The 21,556-nt window shown below is 39.8% G+C and overlaps 6 protein-coding genes across 6 annotated transcripts; 2 read left to right on the top strand and 4 right to left on the bottom strand.

Annotated features, from left to right (window-relative positions):
- Positions 1-4: 4 nt before the first annotated feature.
- On the bottom strand, positions 5-2,221 carry c21h8orf33 (chromosome 21 C8orf33 homolog). The gene is made up of 5 exons (XM_062442208.1): positions 1,943-2,221; positions 1,237-1,673; positions 1,057-1,147; positions 520-666; positions 5-426 (listed from the first exon to the last, which is right to left on the bottom strand). Exons 1-5 carry the CDS (start codon positions 1,968-1,970, stop codon positions 218-220), a joined length of 912 nt encoding a protein of 303 aa, XP_062298192.1. The 5' UTR covers positions 1,971-2,221; the 3' UTR covers positions 5-217.
- Positions 2,222-3,152: 931 nt separating this feature from the next.
- On the top strand, positions 3,153-4,997 carry h3f3d (H3 histone, family 3D). Its single transcript, XM_062442206.1, has 4 exons — positions 3,153-3,202; positions 3,983-4,125; positions 4,282-4,435; positions 4,544-4,997. The coding sequence occupies exons 2-4, from the start codon at positions 3,998-4,000 to the stop codon at positions 4,670-4,672; spliced, it is 411 nt and encodes a 136-aa protein (XP_062298190.1). The 5' UTR covers positions 3,153-3,202; positions 3,983-3,997; the 3' UTR covers positions 4,673-4,997.
- Positions 4,998-5,514: 517 nt separating this feature from the next.
- LOC134003083 (ubiquinol-cytochrome-c reductase complex assembly factor 4) lies at positions 5,515-7,624 on the bottom strand. The gene is made up of 2 exons (XM_062442205.1): positions 7,424-7,624; positions 5,515-6,091 (listed from the first exon to the last, which is right to left on the bottom strand). Exons 1-2 carry the CDS (start codon positions 7,510-7,512, stop codon positions 5,758-5,760), a joined length of 423 nt encoding a protein of 140 aa, XP_062298189.1. The 5' UTR covers positions 7,513-7,624; the 3' UTR covers positions 5,515-5,757.
- A 1,628-nt stretch (positions 7,625-9,252) lies between these two features.
- Positions 9,253-18,193, top strand: LOC134003082 (uncharacterized protein C7orf50 homolog). The gene is made up of 6 exons (XM_062442204.1): positions 9,253-9,472; positions 9,585-9,731; positions 9,841-9,942; positions 15,692-15,912; positions 16,892-16,973; positions 17,215-18,193. The coding sequence occupies exons 2-6, from the start codon at positions 9,600-9,602 to the stop codon at positions 17,392-17,394; spliced, it is 717 nt and encodes a 238-aa protein (XP_062298188.1). The 5' UTR covers positions 9,253-9,472; positions 9,585-9,599; the 3' UTR covers positions 17,395-18,193.
- LOC134003078 (uncharacterized) lies at positions 12,957-15,049 on the bottom strand. Its single transcript, XM_062442200.1, has 2 exons — positions 14,544-15,049; positions 12,957-14,208 (listed from the first exon to the last, which is right to left on the bottom strand). The coding sequence occupies exons 1-2, from the start codon at positions 14,544-14,546 to the stop codon at positions 13,135-13,137; spliced, it is 1,077 nt and encodes a 358-aa protein (XP_062298184.1). The 5' UTR covers positions 14,547-15,049; the 3' UTR covers positions 12,957-13,134.
- Positions 18,194-18,309: 116 nt separating the features above from the next.
- Positions 18,310-21,533, bottom strand: gnptg (N-acetylglucosamine-1-phosphate transferase subunit gamma). Its single transcript, XM_062442201.1, has 11 exons — positions 21,409-21,533; positions 21,233-21,287; positions 20,808-20,875; positions 20,584-20,638; positions 20,362-20,445; positions 20,162-20,255; positions 19,738-19,852; positions 19,567-19,649; positions 19,332-19,460; positions 19,147-19,228; positions 18,310-19,050 (listed from the first exon to the last, which is right to left on the bottom strand). Exons 1-11 carry the CDS (start codon positions 21,473-21,475, stop codon positions 18,971-18,973), a joined length of 912 nt encoding a protein of 303 aa, XP_062298185.1. The 5' UTR covers positions 21,476-21,533; the 3' UTR covers positions 18,310-18,970.
- Between the last annotated feature and the right edge of the window lie 23 nt (positions 21,534-21,556).

Below are 21,556 nucleotides of genomic sequence, written 5' to 3'. Positions count from 1 at the left end.
AGACTAATATACAAAATGCTTTATTTAGAAATATGGTACAAGCAATTAAGAGTATTAGCATTGTAATTTTACTGGTTTGTCTCCCATGTTCTCCTGTACAGCTTCTGTTTTTGTGTGCTTTTTATTGTCTCCAACACAAAGTATGTCCTGCACACACAGTGAGTGGCACGTCTTTTCAACATATCGCACTCTAAAATGTTCGTCCTTGAGATACAAATCAGAGAAAATTGAAGTGGAACTCTTCCTTTGATTCAGTGAAGACAAAAGCTGGCTTGTCCTCCTGAGCTTTCTGCTCTGTAACCTGGGCTTCAGTTTGTTGCAGGTTCTCCTCTGAGGCTCCAGTCTCAGTGTTGACTTTGGCTCTACGGTGGAAAACAGACTTCTTTGGGGATTCTGGCACCTCTTTGACCTGAGCTGACGCCAGTTCTGTCAGAAACGGAGAAATCAAGTCACTTAATGACACGCACACCGTACGAGTAACTTTAATGTTCGAATGGCTCCGCTGCCCCGACTACTCACCGCTCTGAATGAGTTTGAACTGCTTGCTCTTCTCTTCTTCCATTTTTTTCCTGTAATCTCCAGTCATGGCTCTCATCACCTGCCTCTTCTTGGCCAGAGGAGCTTTGGAGCTGCGTAGGGTCTTGAGGGCACGAGACGCCTCCTCCTCTGCAAGGAAAACAGATTGAAAGGCTTCACATCAGACCACACATTCACACATTTTCTGGATCTGTACATCTTATTTGTATAATAACAAAGGATTGTGTGCCTTTGCAGTCACACCTCAAATCAAAAGGCGTTCTTGTTCTCTTGTTTTCCCACACTGTGATCAGACCTTCATATGTAAACTAGGTAAGTGATGCTGTGGTGATTGTCTGTAACCTTTTGCCAATCACACTGTGAGCCAGACCAGAGCTGATTGGATTGTTTGCCTTTAATGTTCACATGTAGGAAATCATGAAGAAGAGACGATCAGATCATCCCAGAATCATTTTAGTCCCACATCTCAGAGTATAAACAAGTCTTATGCTGTGTGTGTAACATGAGTATCGCACTAACTCTGCTTCGGTGTGCCCTTCTGAGATGTCATTCCGAATTCCAGCTGCTCGATGCACCAATCCAGCTGTCTTTTTAGCTGCTCTTCAGCACTCTGAAAGACACAGTCACATTTGGACATCAAATTAACGGATCAAACTGAACCCACCCTGATTACTTTAAAAGAAAACATTTCATACTGACCAGCTCCGCGTCCTCGCCTCCTTGATTCCCCTCAGCTGAACTTGGCTCCTGCTTTGCCTCGGTGTTATCCGTGCCTTTCTTCTTTCCAGATTTCTTCTTCTTCTTCTTTGTTTTCGATGCTTCAGGTGGGGAGCTAACATCCTCCAGAACCGAGGGATCCTCATGGACGCAGTGTGCGACGTCTGAAGCCTCTGTCGTCATCATGTCCTCTTCAGGGACAACAGGAGGGATTTGGAAGTTGAAGGCAAAAGCAGAGTCCTGTCCGCTAAAGGATATCGGGCTCTCCGCTGCTTCGAGCCTGGCTGATGAAGATGATTGTTCCTCAAGTGCTGGTGAGTCTCCAGATAAGAAGTCAAATCTGAAGGTGTTGTCGCTGTGACTCCAGAGGGGATTCTCAGCTCTGCCCTCCACAGAAGAGGTGCTATTTGTTTTAATATCTGTTTAAAAATGAACACATATATGCATATAAATATAAATACAGGATAAAACACACACTATGAAGAAAATGTGAGACATTAATGAAAAAAGAAACAATTTCTACAACTCTAAATAGCTCGTTTCAATTCAATCACATTGGGAAAATAAATTCAGACAAAACGCCTCAATTAAACAACTTAAATCCAAAAATTGTTCCCAAAATGCAGCGTATCAAAGACCAACACTGCCGTGCAATAGCTATAATAAAGTTTTTTAGGTAATAATGTACCTATAAACATCAGCCTCTTCTCGGCCATGCTGACTCCTCTGTGATGCACGTTTTGTTTCTTAGCTGAAAGACGACTGAACTATTTAAGAATCCTCATTCTTCTCAGATAAATGTCAGCGAAATACGAGCCGACATTTTTCAAAGACGTTTTAATTTCTTGGTTTCCATAAAAATGATGTTGTTCAGAAACTTACCACCGGAGTCACATGAGAAAAAAGTCCGTCTGGTAACATGTTCCCCAAACCGTTCGTTCCACTTGGTGGTTTAAAGGCAACCCAATTAGAGATATGAAATTAAATAGGACATAATAATGGAATTAAAAAAGGTGGTGAATTCAAAGTGATGACACCAAACATTTCACGAAGACAACAGTAAACAAGGTAAACAAAATGCCATTGATTAGAAAAGGGCTGTAATTAATATTAAAAGAATAAACTAGCAACATGCGACGTAAATACAGTCATTAGATGATAAGTCAGAAATGTACCAAATTTAACTTATATTGACGTCATCATTTAGTCATGTGTTACTTGGGACATGTCTAGACAAAGAAATCAGCTGATTTAGTCACAGACAGTTGTTATAGGGGCTATAGGGGATCTTTATAAATGGTCAGATTCACGCCACATATTGTTTTCATGAACTTCAACACTTGGCTTTTGTAGAAGACATATTTTTCTCACTTAACCAAATTGTAATGTTTGTGTAGCATTTGTGCAACTGCATTTCCAGTATAGTTATGGCGCCACTATATACTCCATTCATAAGCCCATGTGTCCATATTTTCTCACTGAATGAAGGCACCCACTTCTCCACATTACAAACCTATATTTTTCCATAGGACATCTGCTGTTATCAAACAGCAAAGGGATGTGATCACGAACAAAAAAACATATTTTAATAGACAGTCGTGTGGAAAAAATCCCAGGATTTAGAGCCATAAATTGGCGCCATTCATTGTCCAGAAGTGGGTTCAGTTTCATGAATGAAAGAAAACACATCTCCAAATTCTGGAGCCAAAAAGTAGAGTAGACGCTCTCATTCTTTTTCAAACGGAGAGGCATTGATCCCACCTTTTTTCTTCGACCAATCAGATTCCGTCAGGGTTTGCGTATGGACCAATCCTGAAGGCTCTTGGGCGGGACTTGAGGTTCCGCTCCTCTCATGCTATAAATACCTCCGCCTGCTGCTTTTTGGTCATAATAGTCTACGGATACACACGGAGAAGGTTATTAGTGTCCCGGGAAACAAGCACAAAAGGTAATGTGAGAGCGCTTACGGTTGTTATTATTATGAGTGAATACTTTTATTACGAAGGTGGTCATTTACTACATTTTGGGTTTCGGATCGTTAAACGCTTAAATCTGGTTTATAACGTTAACCGGCGGTCAGTTGACAACAACACGGTGTGAACGCGCCATAGCCAGTTAGCTAACATCAGCTATATTTGAGGCGCGTACCCGGAACAAACAGTTTTATGACTTCACAGTGTGAAGTGTGAGTTAGTTTGACCTATGTGGTCGGATTAAAAATCAGTTTGGAGGTAAAATGTGTCTTCACTAATATTGTAAACCTCTTGTGGCGGCTAGCTGGCGCCATTTTGCAACCGTCCACGCTAGCTTCAAATTAGCTCGCTAACAACGAGTCAGGAAACGTGTGAATCCTCTGTAGCTTAATGGTGGCGGTGCTACGGAGAGGTTTGTACTCTTCGATATGTCGTATAAACTAAAACTGCCCTTGTAACGACAGAGGATATACCTTTTTAATATCTCCCTTCTGTGTAACCTCCCCTGTATTAAAGGAGTTCCCGCTCATGTAACCGCGTTTTCTACACGGGGCATCAGTAACTTGCATTTAAAGCTTTTCAAATATAAACATTTATTGAGGATGTGACTAATCTGAGTGTCGTCGGTAGAACTGATACCGTGTGTACTTCTAAAGCGGTCAGTTGGCCCCGGAAAAAGGCAATACTGAGGATGGTTTGGTAATGAAAATTAATTTGTTGTTGACCTAGTCTCTTTTGTTTTGTTTTTTTTTCAGAGCATTAAGTGAAATATGGCACGTACCAAGCAGACCGCTCGTAAATCCACCGGAGGAAAGGCGCCGAGGAAGCAGCTGGCCACCAAAGCTGCCAGGAAAAGCGCGCCCTCCACAGGGGGAGTGAAGAAGCCCCACAGATACAGGTACATATGGTCACAAGTTATTATAGTGCTCTTTTAGTGGTGCAGGGATGTAAAGTTTTGGCGTGGATTGTTCCACTTGATCGTTTCCTTTAATCCTACACTGAGCAGTGCACATTTGTGGTTTGGGGGTCCTAACAAGGCAGTTTGTTGTTTTAGGCCCGGTACTGTTGCTCTGCGTGAGATCCGTCGGTACCAGAAGTCTACTGAGCTGCTCATCAGGAAGCTACCTTTCCAGCGTCTCGTCAGGGAAATCGCTCAGGATTTCAAGACAGATCTGCGTTTCCAGAGTGCAGCTATTGGTGCTCTGCAGGTGAGATGGCACTTTTGTTTTTTCTTTGTTGGTTTAGAGTTAAATGTTGTTCTGCTCTGGGCCGGTTTGTTTAGAAGTTAAATTGTTTTTCTTATCCACCAAATGTAGGAAGCCAGTGAGGCATACTTGGTCGGACTGTTTGAGGACACCAACCTGTGCGCTATCCATGCAAAGAGGGTCACCATCATGCCTAAGGACATTCAACTGGCCAGGCGAATTAGAGGAGAGCGTGCATAAATGATCAGATTTTCTTTTTAGTGGGGGGTGGGAGGGGTTGGGACTGACAGGGGTTTGTTTTGTAAATCTTGAACTATTACCAGCATGTGTACCACCTAATTTGCCATTTTTTTTTTTACTTGTTAATTTCAATTCATTTCACTCTTCACTTCCTCAACTGTCCTCTCACTGTAGAATAGAGCTTCATATCTGTGTAAATGCTGAAACAACAAATGTTCCACTGCCTTTCTCAGGTTTGCAAATCTATTTTAGAGTCTGTACCTTTTTAATCCTGTGTGCATGTCATAGGGTTTCTTGTGCTGTAAATAAACTATCCGCTACCTCATTCTGTAGTTTGTTTTGGGGTCATTGGGGGTAGTAGTATATTTTTTCACACCAAGATAACACTTAAATGAACATTTATAAACTACCCTTGTAATACTGAAGGCAGTCATTGGGTAACTAAGTGACCATATTTGATCCAAGTTTTCAATGTACAGTTTATTAATTGTGCTTTCAGTACTTTTCCACAAACATTTACAGTCCCATTACAAACTAGGCTCGTGACTTAATGATGCCTAAAAACTCAGATTAGTCATGTTGACAGTTGCAAATTGATCTTGTGCTCTGCATTACAAAAGTGAAACGACTACTGCAACTTGAGTCAAGTTGTGAGTTCCTCAACGTACACTTACAATGACCTACTCATCCAACACCTGAAAATCACAGCACATTATATAAGCCAGGTGAATCAAATGTACTGATTTAATACTGTAGTAGGACTCATGTAAATTAACTTATTTACTGTAGTATTCAGACAAGTATAGCAACTACATACTGTAGGAAGGCAAAATAAAACCAAGTTGCTCCAACAAATGCATTTTAATTCACAATTTCTGATCAAGCTTGAAAAGGCAAAGCATAGCCAAACAATCTATAATTCATTTGACTGGCAAAAAGTTTCTGTAGCACTGGACGGCATCAGTACTGCACCTTCAGTGCTTTTCAAGGTAATGTTTTGATGCAAAAACTTATACTGCACACTACTGAAAACACATTTCACAATAAATATAACCTAGAAAATATACATCTGAGTCCCACGTCCGCTAGCTTGGCTTATCTTCGCCTTGCTCCTCTTCATCTGGAAGCAGTCCAGGTAAATGCTCATACAACTTCTTTTCCAGCTGTCCATCAACCTCCGTCTCCCCTCTAAACACGCACCACAGAAGGAAGCAGACACCTATCAGGCTGAGGGGGAGCACTTTCGACCCATTCCGCTCATGATGGCTCCCCATGGTACGGTCTACTTTCCATGTCCTGTGGCTGGCTTTACTGGTGGAGAACTTGATAGGCTCATGATTCACCTCCCCATTATCCGTGGATTTGTTGGACCGGGCCGGCCTCTGACAGCTCAACGTTAGGGACCGCACACTGTTCAGTCTGTTGGCAAAGAACAATCCCTTTTATTCACTTGAGTATTTGCATTTTGGATGTTATAGTGAGAAAAAAAGATATACAAATGAATAAAATCAGTAAAAAAGAGGAAGAACGTTCTATGTGAACTCAAAGTCAATAAAAGGACCACGTTTTTTTGGGGAAAAGATGGATTTTCTCTTACTGAACTGTGGCAGTTCAGTCCAGGGGCGATTCTAGGATGAGACCTTTAGTGGGGCTCAGCTCCTAATGAGAATTTGACAATCAACGCCCTGCAAGTGTTCAAACCCCCTGCTAAATAATTAATTTCACTGAATAACATAACTAACATCAATACATAGTAGAGTGGTCTACTATAGTGTATAATAATAATAATGGCTCAGAATAAACAATCACAGATTTCGACAGAAAGGACCCTAAGACAGTTAATGAACCCTGAGAGGAAGACAATAATGACAGAACTATCTAAAAGTACATTAAACCTGTTAAAATAAAACCATTTGAACCTATAGCATAAGTGTTTGTCCCAAATCTAACAGACAGGCTCACAAAATAATTAAAGTTGTATAAAATAATTTTTAGGGGGGGGAAATACAATAATTATTAATTTATTTTTAGGGGTGCTGAGATTAAATTTAGGGTAGGCCACTGGTTCAGTCTATGATGTCCTCAGTATCAGCCTGTCATGACACAGGTTTAGCTTCATTATTGCTAGTGTAATACAGGTGGATAACAGTCAGGAAATCAAATAGAGTTAAACAGATCCAAGTAGTAAAAGATAGATTCATAAATAAATAAAGCTCAATTGAAACCCAGATTAAAAAGGTATGTCTTAAATGTGCTTTTAAAAATATCAACACTCTCTACTACCCTGGGGTCTTCAGGGAGGTGGTTCCAGAGACAGTAATAAAAGGATGCCTCTCTGTGTGTTTTGGTGTCCAGTGAAGTGACAATGTAAAATGTTTTTTGAGCTCATTGAAAATCTGACTTTAACGCCTACGAGCTGGATTTGTGATATCACGACTGGTCTGGAGCCAATCCTGGTTTAATATTCAACTTATTATACAATTGTGAAACCTCCAGTGCACTTACACTGAGAACTGACTTTACAGTGAGGAAGGGGACATATAGTGTCCCTCAGTTCAACTTTAAGATGAAATATATTTGAATATTCATAGATTCTTGGATTTTTAGGTGAAGTGGTAATTATAGCCTACTTTTTTTCATCTGTAAAAACAACATCAGACACACATTACTGTTGGGAGTAGAGATTTTTTAAAGATAAAACACTGTCATTGAGCCACATGCTAATAACCAGCTCATCACATATACACTCACCTCAAGGCTGTCCTGACGTCATTAATGAAAACCCCGCGATTGAAAGCGACCCGGTTCAGACTCTTGAAAACTCGTCCTGCTGCAGACATGTCGGACCTCTTTTCATCTTAGGACACACGACTTTAGGTCAAAGCTGAAGCTGAAGTTTGCTTATCAAACATTGTCTCACGTTAGGTCATGTAACATCTTTGTGTAACCGTGAATTCCGTTCGATGGACCGCAATGTACTCAACAATGGTTCCGACCACAGCTAGTTCCGACCTTGTCACTAAAATAGACTGTGACTGATTTATTTTGGTATTGATAGCAGGGGCGGACCAAGGGGGGGTCTTTTGGGGATGCATCCTGAATGTTTCTCAAAAGCCTTGAATCTATTTAAAAAATGTTTTAAAAAAAACCCCAATCTGATTAAATTCACTTTTTATGAAAAGTGACTTCAACCAGCTGCTGACTGAATCTCAGTGAGTTTATAACAATTGTGATTAAGAGTGAAACTTCTGAAGACAGTTCATTTGAGGCAATGTCATTTGTTTTTCTTTTGATCTAATCACTTATTGTTATTTATTTATTTATTTTTGTTTATGTGCATTGTTTTTGGGAAATTATTAATAAGGACCTAAATACATCACTACTACTACTAACGTTTACAGTAGTCATACAATTAAGTAAAATTAAATTCTGTGCATTTCAATAATTGGCCCTTGCTCTGACCTCCGATCCCGATTGATACTATATGATAGCAATGGTTTCAAGAGGTTTCTGCATTTACTAATGTTACATTTATGGCTGTTTTTGCTTTGTTGTACAAACATGTTTTGAGTTTTTTTAAATGTTTTTGTATAGCTTCTGTATGTACTGGTTTACTCTAGTAGAGACTAGAGACTAGTTTTTATGTTGTATGTCTCACCATAGGAGGGTCACACGACAAGCCCTTATTGGTTTTATTGGCTCCTTCTGCACATTTCTCTTTTGTTAGTTATTGTTTTCTTTTCTTAATCTAAAGAAAATATGCATGTGTTACTTGTTTGTATTATGTATTTTTTCTTTATGTGCAATAAATAAACATAAACATAATGACAAAACAAGCTTACATCACCAATCTTATTATTTTAGCTAGGTTTCATATTCATAAATGTAGGTTTGCCAACAAACAGTTTTTGTTAAATAATATTATATATATATATATATATATATATATATAATAATAATAGTAGCTGTTCTGGAGCTTTTGATCATATCGCATGATCCTCATTACATAAAGAGTTTCCACCGTTTTCAAACAAATGGAAATTAGATGTTCAAATATCTTTTTTTCCCCTATGCTTTTAAACGCACCTTAATGTGAAATAGTTGGTTTCAAGGTCAAGAATACATTTTGAAACTCAATGTCATATCATATCAATTTTAACGTTGTGTTTTTTTCATAAAGAACACATTGGACTCTGTTATTTCAGATCTCATCACCCTGATTTATTTCTTTATTTCTTTACACTGTGACAAAATCCTGCAATACCATTAGGTGCAAAAGACGCACTGTGTCTGTTATATCTGTTGCATTACCTATCTGTGTGTTATGATATTCATATGTTAAATAAACTAATACATTGATGTAAAAGCTGTTAAAGCTGCGACAGTAAAAATTGAATAAGTGAATCATTTGACAGTGTTTCTCTACCAGAGATGCTGAAAGCTTCAGTAGTTTTCTCACCGAGGTTCTTTGAATCACTCACATCCTCCATTGACCAATCACAAAAGAGGGAAAGAAATGTGTCCAATGACGCTTCACCAGGGCGACGTTACTTCCTGGTTGAGATCCCATGCTTGTTGATGTGTGCTCCTGTACACGTTCCTCTCTTTCTGTAAGTTTATTTAACATTTTGAGCATTAAGAACATTAAGGATATCAAAAGAATAGATAAAAGTAAAGAAAAGTCGGTGATAAAGTCTTAGAGGTTAAGATATTGTATATGCGGCGAGTGGGACTATTTAAGTTTTCCTGAAAATCTCAACAGTCTCCTTTCCGGGCAATAAAGTCAAAATTCAAGCACATGTAAGTGTTGGCCATCAAATATTGAGTTGTAGTGGAGGTCAAGGTCTTAAGCAATACCCCTGTATGTGTATATCTGTCTGTTACTAACATGCTCATTTGGTTTGGTTTGTAGCACTTCAGTTACATCATGGCCAAAGACAAATCCTTAAAATCAGATACTCCTAAAAGGAAGAAGTTGTGCTCAAATGACAGTGAAGCTCATGTGGAAGAAATGAAGGAGAGCAAAGAGAAAAAGAAGAGGAAACGGATGGATGTAGAGGTGAGTAGAACAATAAATCACCTCTTTACTATTAACACTATTTTTTTGTCACAACATAACCAAAAATCACTCATCAAAAAAATCAATCAGTTTGTTTTATTTCACCCAGGAGGTTCCAGTTCAGATCCCTCAAGGAACTATTGATGTGGATGTTAAAAAAAAGAAAAAGGACAAGAAACGCAAAAAGAAACAAATGACAGAGCAAACTGAGGTAAGAAAGATATTTACAAAAAAGCAGACCGCATTTCATGTTTGTAGTCTCTGTGAGCAGCCAGCCGAAGTCAGACTATTGATATCTGCTGCTCCACACAGAAAACTATTTGATGATAGTCTAGTCTCGTACATCACATTTTGGATTGTGTCTTATAAACAAGGTGTTTAAAGGTCCTGACAAACACAGTCTAAGTTCTACAAGCCATAAAAATGCCATCATTCAGATCATGAGAGCTGACACTGCATTCTTACACCTGAGATTTTCATTCTCACTTCAATGAGTTGGTCTGATGTTATATTCCAGATGACATTTGTTGTCATATGTACCTGAAATGTAATTTGATCACTTGAGGTAATCCTGCAAAAGTAATTGATCCCAAATTTCCAATAAACACTATGCATGAAGTTTGAATAAATGATTCAACCGAAGAGTTTTCACAACAGTAGGAGTGCTGCAGCTTGTATATTTTACACTGATAATACATATAATCTTTACACTCCTGGCACAGATATAATGTTATCTAGTATCTGTGTGACCTACTGAATGGAGTTGGTTTTTATTTGAGGGGGATATAACAGTTTTTGGGAGGATGTCAGAGCTTGAATGTTTGGACCAGATTGCTGCTCCACATGTTGTACGTCTGCATGAGTTTGCAGCAGGCTGATAGATGAGGTTTCCTGAGGCTGACTGTTTAATTTTGGTCCATCTGGTCCTCTGCTGGAGAAAAAGCTTCAGTTTCTCCTGAAAGTTCTCCCCAAGGAAGCTGTTGATGAGCGGGGTCAGGCAGCTGTTGGAGAAGGCTGCCAGCCTGACTGCATGACCTGTCAGTGGGTAGTGCTGCCTCTCGTGTCTCCTCTCAGAAGGTGAATACTTACGAACACGTTTTCTGGGAGCCAGCAGAGCCCTGCTTCAGGTTGAACATCTCGATCAGAGAGAAGCCAGGTTCACAAAGTACAGGTCTGGGGCTGTCAGGTGGCCCCTTTGGTCCAGGTTGACAACAAGAATGAGGATGTTCCCAAAGAAGCCATCAGGGAACAGGAATATTGTATAGAGGCTGGAAAGGAAGATGCTGATGGTGTAAAGCTGACGACTCTCTGAAGCTGCCTGCAGGAATCTGAGACAGCAGTCATTCAGTGGGACAGAGTACTTATTCTGTTATGACTTTATTGTCCACATACAATGTCATCACTATGTCACACTTTTGTGATGAGCTGGTGTGGTGGTAGCAGTAGCTAACCATTAGGTTGCCATAGTTCTTAGTTTTCCTAGGGTTTTTAGACTGTGAGAAGACGGCAGTGCCATCTGTTTCCTCTTTCTGAGCTTTGGCCCTCTTAGATGGAAAGAAAAGTTGATGCCCACGCTTTCTCTGGACAGTGAGTCCAGAAACTGTGTTCAGCTTCTTAAGAGCTTAATGTAGTGTTAAAGAATACACTTCCTGTATGCAGAGGTTTTGTCAATTTAAATTGATGAAATTTAATTGGAGCTCAAATCAAACCAAGGACCTTTGTTGCATATTGGTCCCAATTTCTCTCTTTCTCTCCTTGTTTCCTCTCATTTGTCTGTTTGATTTGATTTGTTTTTATCTCTTGTATCCTTTAATAAGTGTACTTATCCTTAATTGATCATTTTCTTTTATCCCGTATCTCTATTATTTAATTATTCTCAGCATCATTGTAAATGAGGGCCAGCCCTTTTGAGTTTAAATAAAGGTAATATAAATATATTTCTACACTCTCGTCTATCTAATAAAGGCATAAAATGCAAAAAACAAAGTGACAGTAGTTACTCTGCAGCTTTCTATTGGAAGCTATAAGACACAACTACAAATTTAGCTTCATAATGATCTGTGATAAGCACTGAAGACTTTAATATCAAATTTATGTTAAACAGCTTTAACTTAAGTGGTGCACACACATAAACCAGATCTTTTAACCAAATATTAAGTAGTTTTTTCATGATACCTTCACTACAGTTTATTAATTGTTTGGTAAGTAGATGTATTGAACAGCCCCTGTACATTTTCATATTATTTTAGTTCATAAATAATTATGTCCGGACATGGAGCCAAACTGTCAACACTTGCACTGAAGTGTGTCAGCACAATCACTATTGTCAAATGTTAAAATACATAAATATGGGTTTTTGGCAACAACAGACTAACAGTATGTTTACACCAAACAAGATGAAGGACAGTCATTGATAGAGGCGGCTGATCATGTTTTCTTTGTTCAGAATCTTAAACAGACTAAAAGTTGATTTCTTTTACAGCATCTTTGCTTTTTATTTTGGTTGGCTGTTTGAGACTGTAGATGATTCTTGTGTTAGCGTTGTGCATCGCATTTTGCATCTAATGATTTTGTGACTTTTGTATTTTATTAAACGGAGTAACACATATGAAGTCTTAAAGTTAAACTATTACAGCTGTGATTTTTACACGGTGTGAATCAGGTCTGATATTTCTCATGATGCCAAACTCTTATGTAACCCAGCTTCCGTCCTAGTTTTCCTTCTGGTCCCTGATGTAGGGCCAGTCCATGCTGGCAGTTATTCCTAGAAAAAGGTGCGCATCACTTTCTTGAAAGGAGCTGAGAAGTTCAGAGTATCTCTCCTCTGGTTTGATTTGATAATTTAACAGCTTTTATAAAATAACTCTATTAAGAATTGACACATTTTGACACTTTTGGCATTTCAACAGCTGGACTGAAATTAGATTCTGACTCCTATGTTCCTGCAATGATTGTTTCCTATGTGGCATTCTGGGAGTTGCAGATGTTTTTCCAGGCAATTTGTCTAAATGGGCCTTTGTGCAAGTCATGTTTGTGAGTGTGATTCTGAGAAGAGAGGTGTGACTAAGAGCAGGTTCACATGATGTATAAAATCTCACATAGTATTATTAGTAGCTGTTCATGTAAATAAATATAACGTCACAGTAAGGACTTCATCAACATTTTTGCGCAATTCTGCACTTTTATTTTTTTGTTAAATAATATACAAAAAAATACATTTGGGGAAAAATAGCTTATAGCTTGTGCATTTTCAGTTACTGGCGATGCTAAACAAAATAATACATTTATGTTTTAAGACAAAATGATATAGGCATTTTTAGGTGATGAAACAGCAAAAGCATTTTAAAAGGTGATGAGATGCATCATCAAGAGTTTTGTCCTCACAGAGCGAGTTTGTTTCCTCCTATGACTCAATATCCTGCAGAGTGTCTGTGATCTCGATTTGGGGAGTTATGATGTTCCTGTTGGGCTGCGTGCGCCCTGGGCTTCGACAGCACTCCTTCAGTTGCCTAAACACTCTGTGGAGACTCTCTCGACACGGCCTATGCATGAACAGCACGAGCAGCAGGCTGGCACTGCTTCCTGAGAAGAATACAAACTCTGCCACGTTCAGAAACACCCGCTCATTGTCGCCCTCTGACTGTAGCTGGGCTGCTCTTACCAGCACCACTCGGTAGAAGAGCTGGCAGAAAAACATCACCGCAGTGACCGTCAGGAAGACGGGACCCGCCTCAGACCCGGAGAGGAAGCGTCCTTTAGATTTCCACTGCCGGATGCATCCACATATGAGAAGCCCCAGCTGAAGAGTGTAGGGAACCAGAAGACCCAGAAACATCGTAGCTGCTGCATACGAAGCACCAGGATGGACCCGATCCATGAAACACTTGCCCCGAGCCTCCAACCCAGCGCTCGGTCCTCGTATCCCAGCCAGCACCAGAGCGATCACAACAGAGGTCATGATCACCAGAGCGGCACAGACCCCAGGCTTCCTCAGCAGGGCATGGGACGGTGGATCAAGCGTTAGGACGTAAGCCATGAGCAATAAGACAAACAGGCCACATAGACAGGCTGTGTTGATCGTGAAGGAGAGCGCGGCACAGCTCAAAGCTGTGGTCGCCAGGTATTTAGGTCGGTGGGCCACGGCGTAGAGAGAGAGAAGAAGTAGCAGCAGCTGGATGCCACAGAAGGCCCAGAGCAGGCAGTCGAGCCAGGCCAGCTCTCTGTGAGCTCTGTAGGACTGGATGAAGCTGTAGAGCAGGAAGCAGCCGGCGATGAAACCCAGAGCTGCAAAGATGCCGTAGACATAGTTTGCTCTGGAGATGATGTCATTGGCTGCTATTTCTTCTAATGCAGAGGTGGAGACCGTTGTAGTGAAGTTGGAGGAGAGCGTTGAAGTGAGGTTGACCATAATGCTGGAAATGTTGGATAACGTCGGTGTGGTGCTCATCTCAGTGGACGAATTTTCGGTTTGATTCGCCTGGAAAACAAAAGAGAATACACCCACTGGTGAAATCCTGCCCTCCTCAGCAAACATCACTCCTTCAGGGGATAAACAGCAATCTAGTCAACTCATCAGAAAGGTTCAGTAAGTACGGGTAGCTTGCATAACCTGCTGATCCTTCCTGAATGAACTCATTATAACTGAAATGCTGGAGGTTATTGCTCTGGATAAGAAAAGTTCATGCACAGAAGAAATAAAAGAAAGTTAGTTTTTGGGGTTTTTTTTTACAGCCACATGTCCCTGTTGGCCTGTCTTTGTCTGCACCCCTTTGAGGAACTGCCTGCTCATTGAAAACACATGTTTCCACTTACCATTTTTTTTTTGCTTTCGTCACCCTCTCGTCTCTTGTTTGTATCTACCAGCCCGACGCTGCCGACTGACTCAAAGCCAAAAGCTATGAAAGTGATGCACGTCGCGTGGACACAACTGCTCGCTCTGAAGGGCGTTTATGCTTCTGTGGGCTATACCCTACCAGCATACTTTCAGAATGACTTCGTGGCCATGTGATCAAAATCTCTTCCCTCCCTCTTTATTCAACACCGTGCAGGGTGAGGTCCGTTAAACCAGAGAGCATACTATGTCCCTTGTTTAACTTCCCCCTAGAGTCAAATGCAGCCTATATAAGTTGCGCCCACAGCTAAAGAAATTGCTTTAATATGATTAGGCAATTCTCTTCAATGTTGGTCTTTTGCCAAGCATCCATTTTTCTGCAGATGCATGTGGAGATAAATGCTCAATTTCAATAACAAAGTGAAAATATCACATTTTATCTTTATATTTGTAGGAGTTGTCTGCCAGCAAAGTGTCCTAGTCATGAAACTGAAATCCATCTTATTTAAAACTTCACCCACAGGACACCTGTCTATTGATGCTTTATGTATGATTTCCCCCCCTCCCAAAAAAAAAAGAGCGAACAGATGGTTATTTTTAAACAGCGAAAGCTCACGCTGTGGACAGCAGTGCTTCGAATGCAGCATTTGAAGGGATGTTGTGCACCACAGAAAAACTTCACCACACATCAACAATGTGTGCAATGCTGATCTCATAATGTTTTAGATACAGGAAACGTCCTCTTTCACTGCAGTGCAACAGGAAGTGATCCAAACGCAAAGTGCATCCATCTTTCACTTGTTTTTCACACTGCAGCACAAAAAACAACAAACACATCAGTTTTGCTGTCATTAGAAATCCAACTTTATCTAAAGAAGCTTATAAAAAAGAAACCCTAAATAAGTGAGGCAGGAAACTGTAAAAGGGATTAGCAGGAAGTAGCAGTCAAATACAAATATGAATTAATTGCTCTAACTTGGTCTTATAGTTCAATCACAGTCAGCGTGGGTTATTTATAGACGTTTAGTAAAGATTTAACACAAACACTGTAGATAATAAGAGTCTACAGAGGAAGGTCTGCTACTGTAGATAACTCCCACAAGCTTTTTGTTATGTGTTGGTGCGACAGATTTCAGATCCACCCAGTCCCCTTCCAGGGAAACAGGAGACGGAGGGAGTGGAGGGAGAGGAGGACTTGAGCCCCGAGGAGCGGCGGGTCTTGGAGAGGAAGATGAAGAAGATCCTGAAAAAGGAGGAGAAGAAGAAGCTTAAAGATGAGGGGAAGACTGAGACGAAAGCTGAGACGCCTGCACCCACTGCATCTCAGCATGCCTTAGATTACCTCACCTGGTAAGCACCACGCTCGTTCTGGACAGAACGGGTGGATCAGCATGTCGGTCTCCTGCACATCACGTCATCGCTATTCATACACAGGTCCAAAGCACATAAATGTAGATAAAAGATTAATGCTGGTTCACAAGAAGATGGCTCCACTGGCAGTAATTATAAGATAAACCAATTTTTTCCAGAAAAAATATGTGCACACTTGAGTGTAATGTAATCACCCTTAAAATAAATACTATATTGAGAGTGTGTCAGAAAGGTGTTGATTCAGCTCTGCGATAATTTTGTTTTTTTGTTTGTGGTGAATGATTTGACTTATATTGTAAAGGGGAAGTCCACTGGAAGTACATGTAAAGTTCAGCTTGGTCAAAAGGAGCAGTCAGTGGAAACAGCCTCTGATTACTGTCTAAAGTCTGAAAAACACCGGACAATGTTATCAGGGGCGTTTTGTATTATCTCCATTTGAAACAAAAACTTCATCACAAAGACTGTGTTGGGGCTCTGAGTTTCAAAGATGCTTGTTTTTACCAGTAATCAGGATCTATAATTACATTATGGGAAGTATATCTGCCTCTGCAGCTTTGATTTTGTCTGTACTTTTTTTTAACCTGCCTGTTGTGACTTACACAACTTTATAAAAGTGGGTTTTTTAAAGGTTTTTTGGTTATTTTTTCCTCCTTTTTAATATGTCCAAACGTTTGACTATTACTGTATAGGAGGAAAAAGCACCACAAACAATACAAAACAAACCACGGTGAGATCATTGAGTCGAATTAACACCTCTTATGACAATTTCTCAAGAGAGGTCAAGCATTAGACGCTCCAGAGATGTATTTGTTGCAGGATATTGTTGTGTGTGGTCTCTGTCTTCACGAAACTGTGTTCCTCCATCAACCATGCTACGTGTGTTTTTGTGGGTGGTTAACGGATGTCATATTGCAGCCCATTCCTGCAACTTCTGTTTGATCTGTGTCTGTCTTTGCAGCTGGGCTAAAAATCGCACAGAGTGGAAGTTCCAGAAGACCAGGCAGACGTGGTTACTGCAGCACATGTTTGACTCTGAAACAGTAAGTTCAACCTGCGTGGCCATTTCATGATGGGGGGGATTTTTTTCTAAGCTGAGGTTTAGAGGGGAGGAGGCGTTAACCTCAGCGCTATAGTTCATCTTTAAGTCTGTGTGGTTAGTTTAAGTTACGCCCACTCCCTAATTTCCATTCAAAAAAGGCTTCCTGACATGTTTAACTTTTTTTCTGAAGTAAGGGTTAAATAAGGTAAATCCACAAAAGTCATCGTCTCATACGTTTTCAGGTTCCAGATGAGAAGTTCTCCATATTGCTCGAGTACCTGGAGGGGCTCCGTGGAGCAGCGAAGGACACCACAGTGCAGAAGGCCTTAGTCCTAGTCCAAGAGTCAGGACAAGTGCCAGAGGACAAAACTGTCCAGCAGAGGGCGCACAGAGCCAGAGAAGTTATCCAGCTGCTCTCCTGAACTTCCACTATGCATTCAGCAGAAAAAGACTGAACCATCAGTGGACTTAAAGGTTGTCCTGATCTCAGGCTCGGACTCAAATAGTTGTTTTATATGTTCAGTCCATTAGGGATAGGAGGGGTTTTGATAATATCACCAGTGTCGCACATGTATTTTGTATGTACATGTCTTTTTCTTCTCCGTAGCTAAACAATTCCATGTGTACCGTTGCAGTCTTGTCTCCCCACCCCAAAAAATATAAAGTATGAAATCTTACAAGTTGCAGTTCTTTGACAAGTTACACCTGCAGCACAATATTTGATTTTCATTACTTTCTCTAACTCCAAATATTAAGTATTCAGAAGACATTGTACAGTTTCACCAGTATGGAGAGAAGAGGGGAGATATAACTCCACACAGATGAAACAGAAAGCTGAGAAACTGTTGGAGTTAAAAGTCTCAGGAATGTTTGTACTCAAGACATGTTTGTGCATGTCAAGGCCCATCACCTGTGAAGTCACTCATGAGAGTAACTTTTCTCATATACTCAAGGCATAATAATGATAAAAATGCCAAAAAATTCTTTCTAACTGAGTAGTTTATGCTCTCTTTGTGTGTGTTAGATGTGTTTATCTACTTCTTTTTGGGGAATTAATGTGGATTCATTCTTGTTTTAGTTAGGGTTAGGGTTAGATTTGATTACAACTTTCACATACCACACTATTACATATAACTGAGCTGGTTATAGATGTAGGTCAAAAAGAGCAGCTGCGGGGTCAGGTGCTTCCTGCACTATTACATGCTTTCATACTTTAATTGGGGTCATAAACATTTCACAGGAAGGAAACTGAAGTGTAGGTGAAGGCTGTTGTGTCAAATTTTATTTACATTGCATTTTGCCTTTTGGTTTGACACAAATAGACATGAAACATAACAGTCATTTAATAAAATGCTCTTTATTTGGTCCAACAGGAGAGATTTTTTTGTTTTTAATCCAATGTTCTTGTAGATATACCCTTGTAGTTGTTGCACCCTTTGTAGATATTTTCTCAAAGAGACTCCTGTCCGGCATAAGACATTCAGTTTTTTAGTGCATTTGAAAAGACTGGGAAATAAATAAGGTGTTAGTATAATTCTTCAACCATAACAGATTTTTTCCTCCTTTATGATATGTGTAAAACAGCTGAAGACATTTAAGTGTTGAGACATAAATAAGCTTTTTTTTTTACTCTTTAAACTTTCCTTTTTTCTCTTAAATCCTTTTAATATTACTCAATCTGCTGCATGTTTACACAATGTTAACATGTAACAAAATCTTCCTTTCTGTTGAAACGAGAAAAAAAAAGCCTGAGTGTCATTCTGTAGTTCCTCTGAAAGGTTTTACTCCTGCTGTAGAGTCTGGAACAATGTCGTAATCCTCAAATGAGTTCAGTTTTTGTCTTTAACCCTTGTCAGGTATATTTGATCTGCGGTCCTGTCTCCTCAGCGTCCAGCCAGTGTCACTGCCGCTCACACTGACCAACAAAATCTTCAAAACCCAGTCAAGTGATGAAGATATGAATGAAAAGTGGCGATGGTGACTCGCTGCGGGTGATTTTCAATGCAGATCAATAAGGCCGTTATCTCCTCTTAAGTGTTGATCCCTAACCATCTGACTCACTGTGGCCTTTGCTTCATCTGTGACATACGACAGAAGATATTACACACAAAACAGTTTTACTACATACTGAGTAAAATTGTCTTGATTGAGTGAAGACTGCGTAATTGACTTACCTGGTGTTAAATCAAAAGGAATATTGTGTTGACTGAGGAGAGCACGCAGTCTTTCAGTCTCTTCTCTCTGTTTTTGAAGGTCCTGTACAAAAATATATATATAGTAGAACATGTAAAACTGTACTGAAATATTTTTATGTCATTATTAGGAAAAGTACTTAAATCTTTGTAGTAAATATACACACCTCAGTACATTTTTGTAAAGAGTTGTCGGTCTGTGGATCGGCTATAACCTCTGGCGGCTTCACCTTTACTTTTTGGCTCTTCAGGAAACCAGCATCCTCAAAAATATCCCTCAGAAGATTATTATATCCCTGCAGTAAGTATACACACGATTATTACAGATACAGGATATGTAAATGGAATATGAACTATTCAGGAACCAGGATGGCATGAGTCATGTTTCAAACTGCTCCTTACCTGCTCAGTAATAAGGCCTTCATAGCGAGCCTGCTCAGCTTCATCCCATTCCTTTTGCAGATTGTCAGTCAGGCTAGGGTACACTTAAAAAGAGCATACGAACGATAAATCACAATTATCACCGACTTAGCCTGTTTACTTTTGCGATGAGATGGTTCTTTGGTCTCTTACCTAAAAGAGAATGTGGATGGCAAACAAGTGGCGTCTCAAAGGTTAGGGAGTACACACAAGTGCTGGGCTCTGAGACTGCGGCAAGTTTGCTGTTCCCACTGCAGACAAGATCCACCTACCAAAAAAATGACAAAACACAAGTTAAACAACAAGCTTTCCACTGTTCACATAATCAGTGACAGGGATTTTAAGTTGATCTATTGATTGGATATTTAATTCAAAACTGTCATGGATCTGGGTTGACAACTTAAAAAGGTTAAATAAACTGTCATGGGGCTAGATTTACAGTTTTATGCGAACTGATGAATTTGCAGTTTAATATGTCTTCTCTGAGAATCAGAGACACTGACAGAGGAAACTCATTGCCCGTCAATCCAGTTAAATAACTACCAGAATGAGTTTAAACATTTAAAACCCTGCTAACCTTTGTCTCTCTGTTTCTAGTTCCACAAGTATCCCCGTCTCTCATCCACATGCCTGTGAAAGTGTTGTTTGCTATTTCCCACTCCTGCCAGATCCTGTAATACAAGAGGCTGCTTTTACAACACAACTTCAATGTACTGCCCACATTCCAATTATTCACATTTACATTAATGGTAAGAGGTTGTTTCTACTGCTTCTTACCCCAGTATCCCACTGTAAGCGTTCCATCTAAATGACTGCTCGTGTTGAGTGATGTTGTGAAATGGGCAGAATTCATATTTATACCTGAAAAGCGAGCAGTCACACAAATATCATGATGTTGGTTTTTCTAGATTCTCTGATATAACATACATTAACTAATCCACATTAAAAACAAAGAATAAAAATGTAATGCTCACATGATATGTAAAGTTAAATACTTACGTTGACTCTGATAAACTGAAGCATTTTCCAGCCAACCGATGAAGGTGTGCAGGGCCTTGAGAGAGACAGAGAGTGCTGACTTGATTAGTGAATCCATTGATTAGATGATCAAAAGTACATTTTTGACTGCTTGAAGTAAATATACAAATCATTTGCTTTCACAACACAAAGAGACAGGATTAATTAACTGATAGGCTTTAAAATGTCAAACAATTTTCTTTTACCAGACACTGGATTTGGAGTAACTTTAGGCTGTAGTCGGTTTCCTTGAGCCAGAAAAGGATTGTTCAACCTGAACAGAGAAAACAATCTGTCAGAACATAAAGGGGGCTAAGAAGGAGAAGTAGAAGAAGAAGAAACATAATAAGAAGGGGAAGGGGGAGGAGGAGGAGCACACTGACAGACATCATTTTTGCTTTTATCAGAATCAGAATCAGGGTCATCTTTATTAGCACATACTAGAAATGTGACTCCGGTTTAGTGGCTCTCAGTACACTAACACACAATAACAATAATCTTCAAAAATATACACAAGGAATGACTTTATACAGGTGAAACAATTTCTGTGGACTGCAAACAGGACACACATAGTGCAAAGAAGTTAAGACTGCTGAGATCAATATTAAATGGTAATACATATATAACGAACCCAAATGTGTTTGGCTCCTCGACTATCTTCATTTTACCGGCGATTCCATGTTTTACTGTGTAAAAAAAACAATAAAACAGCGCAACTCAATTGAATTACCACACAACGAGGAGCATCTGGTTTAGCATTACTGTCATAATATCAAAATACACTGAGCGGAGTGTAGAAGTACTTACTGAAAATCGACGCACAGATCATCCACAGCCTTAATAAATCATATAGTCCATTATAAAAACAGTGCATGGCTGTTTTTGAATAACTAATAAAATGTGTTTCCGGTTTTCGTTTTTTAGCTACTTGATGGTCGTTCGTCAGGTGACAGAT

This window comes from Scomber scombrus, chromosome 21 (genome assembly GCF_963691925.1).
Source record: "Scomber scombrus chromosome 21, fScoSco1.1, whole genome shotgun sequence".
Taxonomy (NCBI): Eukaryota; Metazoa; Chordata; class Actinopteri; order Scombriformes; family Scombridae; genus Scomber; species Scomber scombrus.
The sequence above is the reverse complement of the archived record's forward strand: the minus strand, read 5'-3'. Positions and strand labels throughout refer to the sequence as shown.

Bases quoted from the DNA above. Each gene is read 5' to 3' on its own strand.
- LOC134003082 (XM_062442204.1), top strand. From the start codon at position 9,600: ATGGCCAAAGACAAATCCTTAAAATCAGATACTCCTAAAAGGAAGAAG. The intron at 9,943-15,691 runs GTAAGAAAGATA...TTGGTGCGACAG, and splicing joins AAATGACAGAGCAAACTGAG to ATTTCAGATCCACCCAGTCC. The intron at 15,913-16,891 runs GTAAGCACCACG...CTGTCTTTGCAG, and splicing joins GCCTTAGATTACCTCACCTG to CTGGGCTAAAAATCGCACAG.
- h3f3d (XM_062442206.1), top strand. From the start codon at position 3,998: ATGGCACGTACCAAGCAGACCGCTCGTAAATCCACCGGAGGAAAGGCG. The intron at 4,126-4,281 runs GTACATATGGTC...TTGTTGTTTTAG, and splicing joins AAGAAGCCCCACAGATACAG to GCCCGGTACTGTTGCTCTGC. The intron at 4,436-4,543 runs GTGAGATGGCAC...CACCAAATGTAG, and splicing joins CAGCTATTGGTGCTCTGCAG to GAAGCCAGTGAGGCATACTT.
- gnptg (XM_062442201.1), bottom strand. From the start codon at position 21,475: ATGCACTGTTTTTATAATGGACTATATGATTTATTAAGGCTGTGGATG. The intron at 20,639-20,807 runs GTAAAAGAAAAT...GTCTCTCTCAAG, and splicing joins TACTCCAAATCCAGTGTCTG to GCCCTGCACACCTTCATCGG. The intron at 20,256-20,361 runs GTAAGAAGCAGT...CTTGTATTACAG, and splicing joins GCTTACAGTGGGATACTGGG to GATCTGGCAGGAGTGGGAAA.
- LOC134003083 (XM_062442205.1), bottom strand. From the start codon at position 7,512: ATGTCTGCAGCAGGACGAGTTTTCAAGAGTCTGAACCGGGTCGCTTTC. The intron at 6,092-7,423 runs GTGAGTGTATAT...CTTTGCCAACAG, and splicing joins GACGTCAGGACAGCCTTGAG to ACTGAACAGTGTGCGGTCCC.
- c21h8orf33 (XM_062442208.1), bottom strand. From the start codon at position 1,970: ATGGCCGAGAAGAGGCTGATGTTTATAG. The intron at 1,148-1,236 runs GTCAGTATGAAA...TGTGTCTTTCAG, and splicing joins GAGGCGAGGACGCGGAGCTG to AGTGCTGAAGAGCAGCTAAA. The intron at 667-1,056 runs GTTAGTGCGATA...TTTTCCTTGCAG, and splicing joins GAAGGGCACACCGAAGCAGA to AGGAGGAGGCGTCTCGTGCC.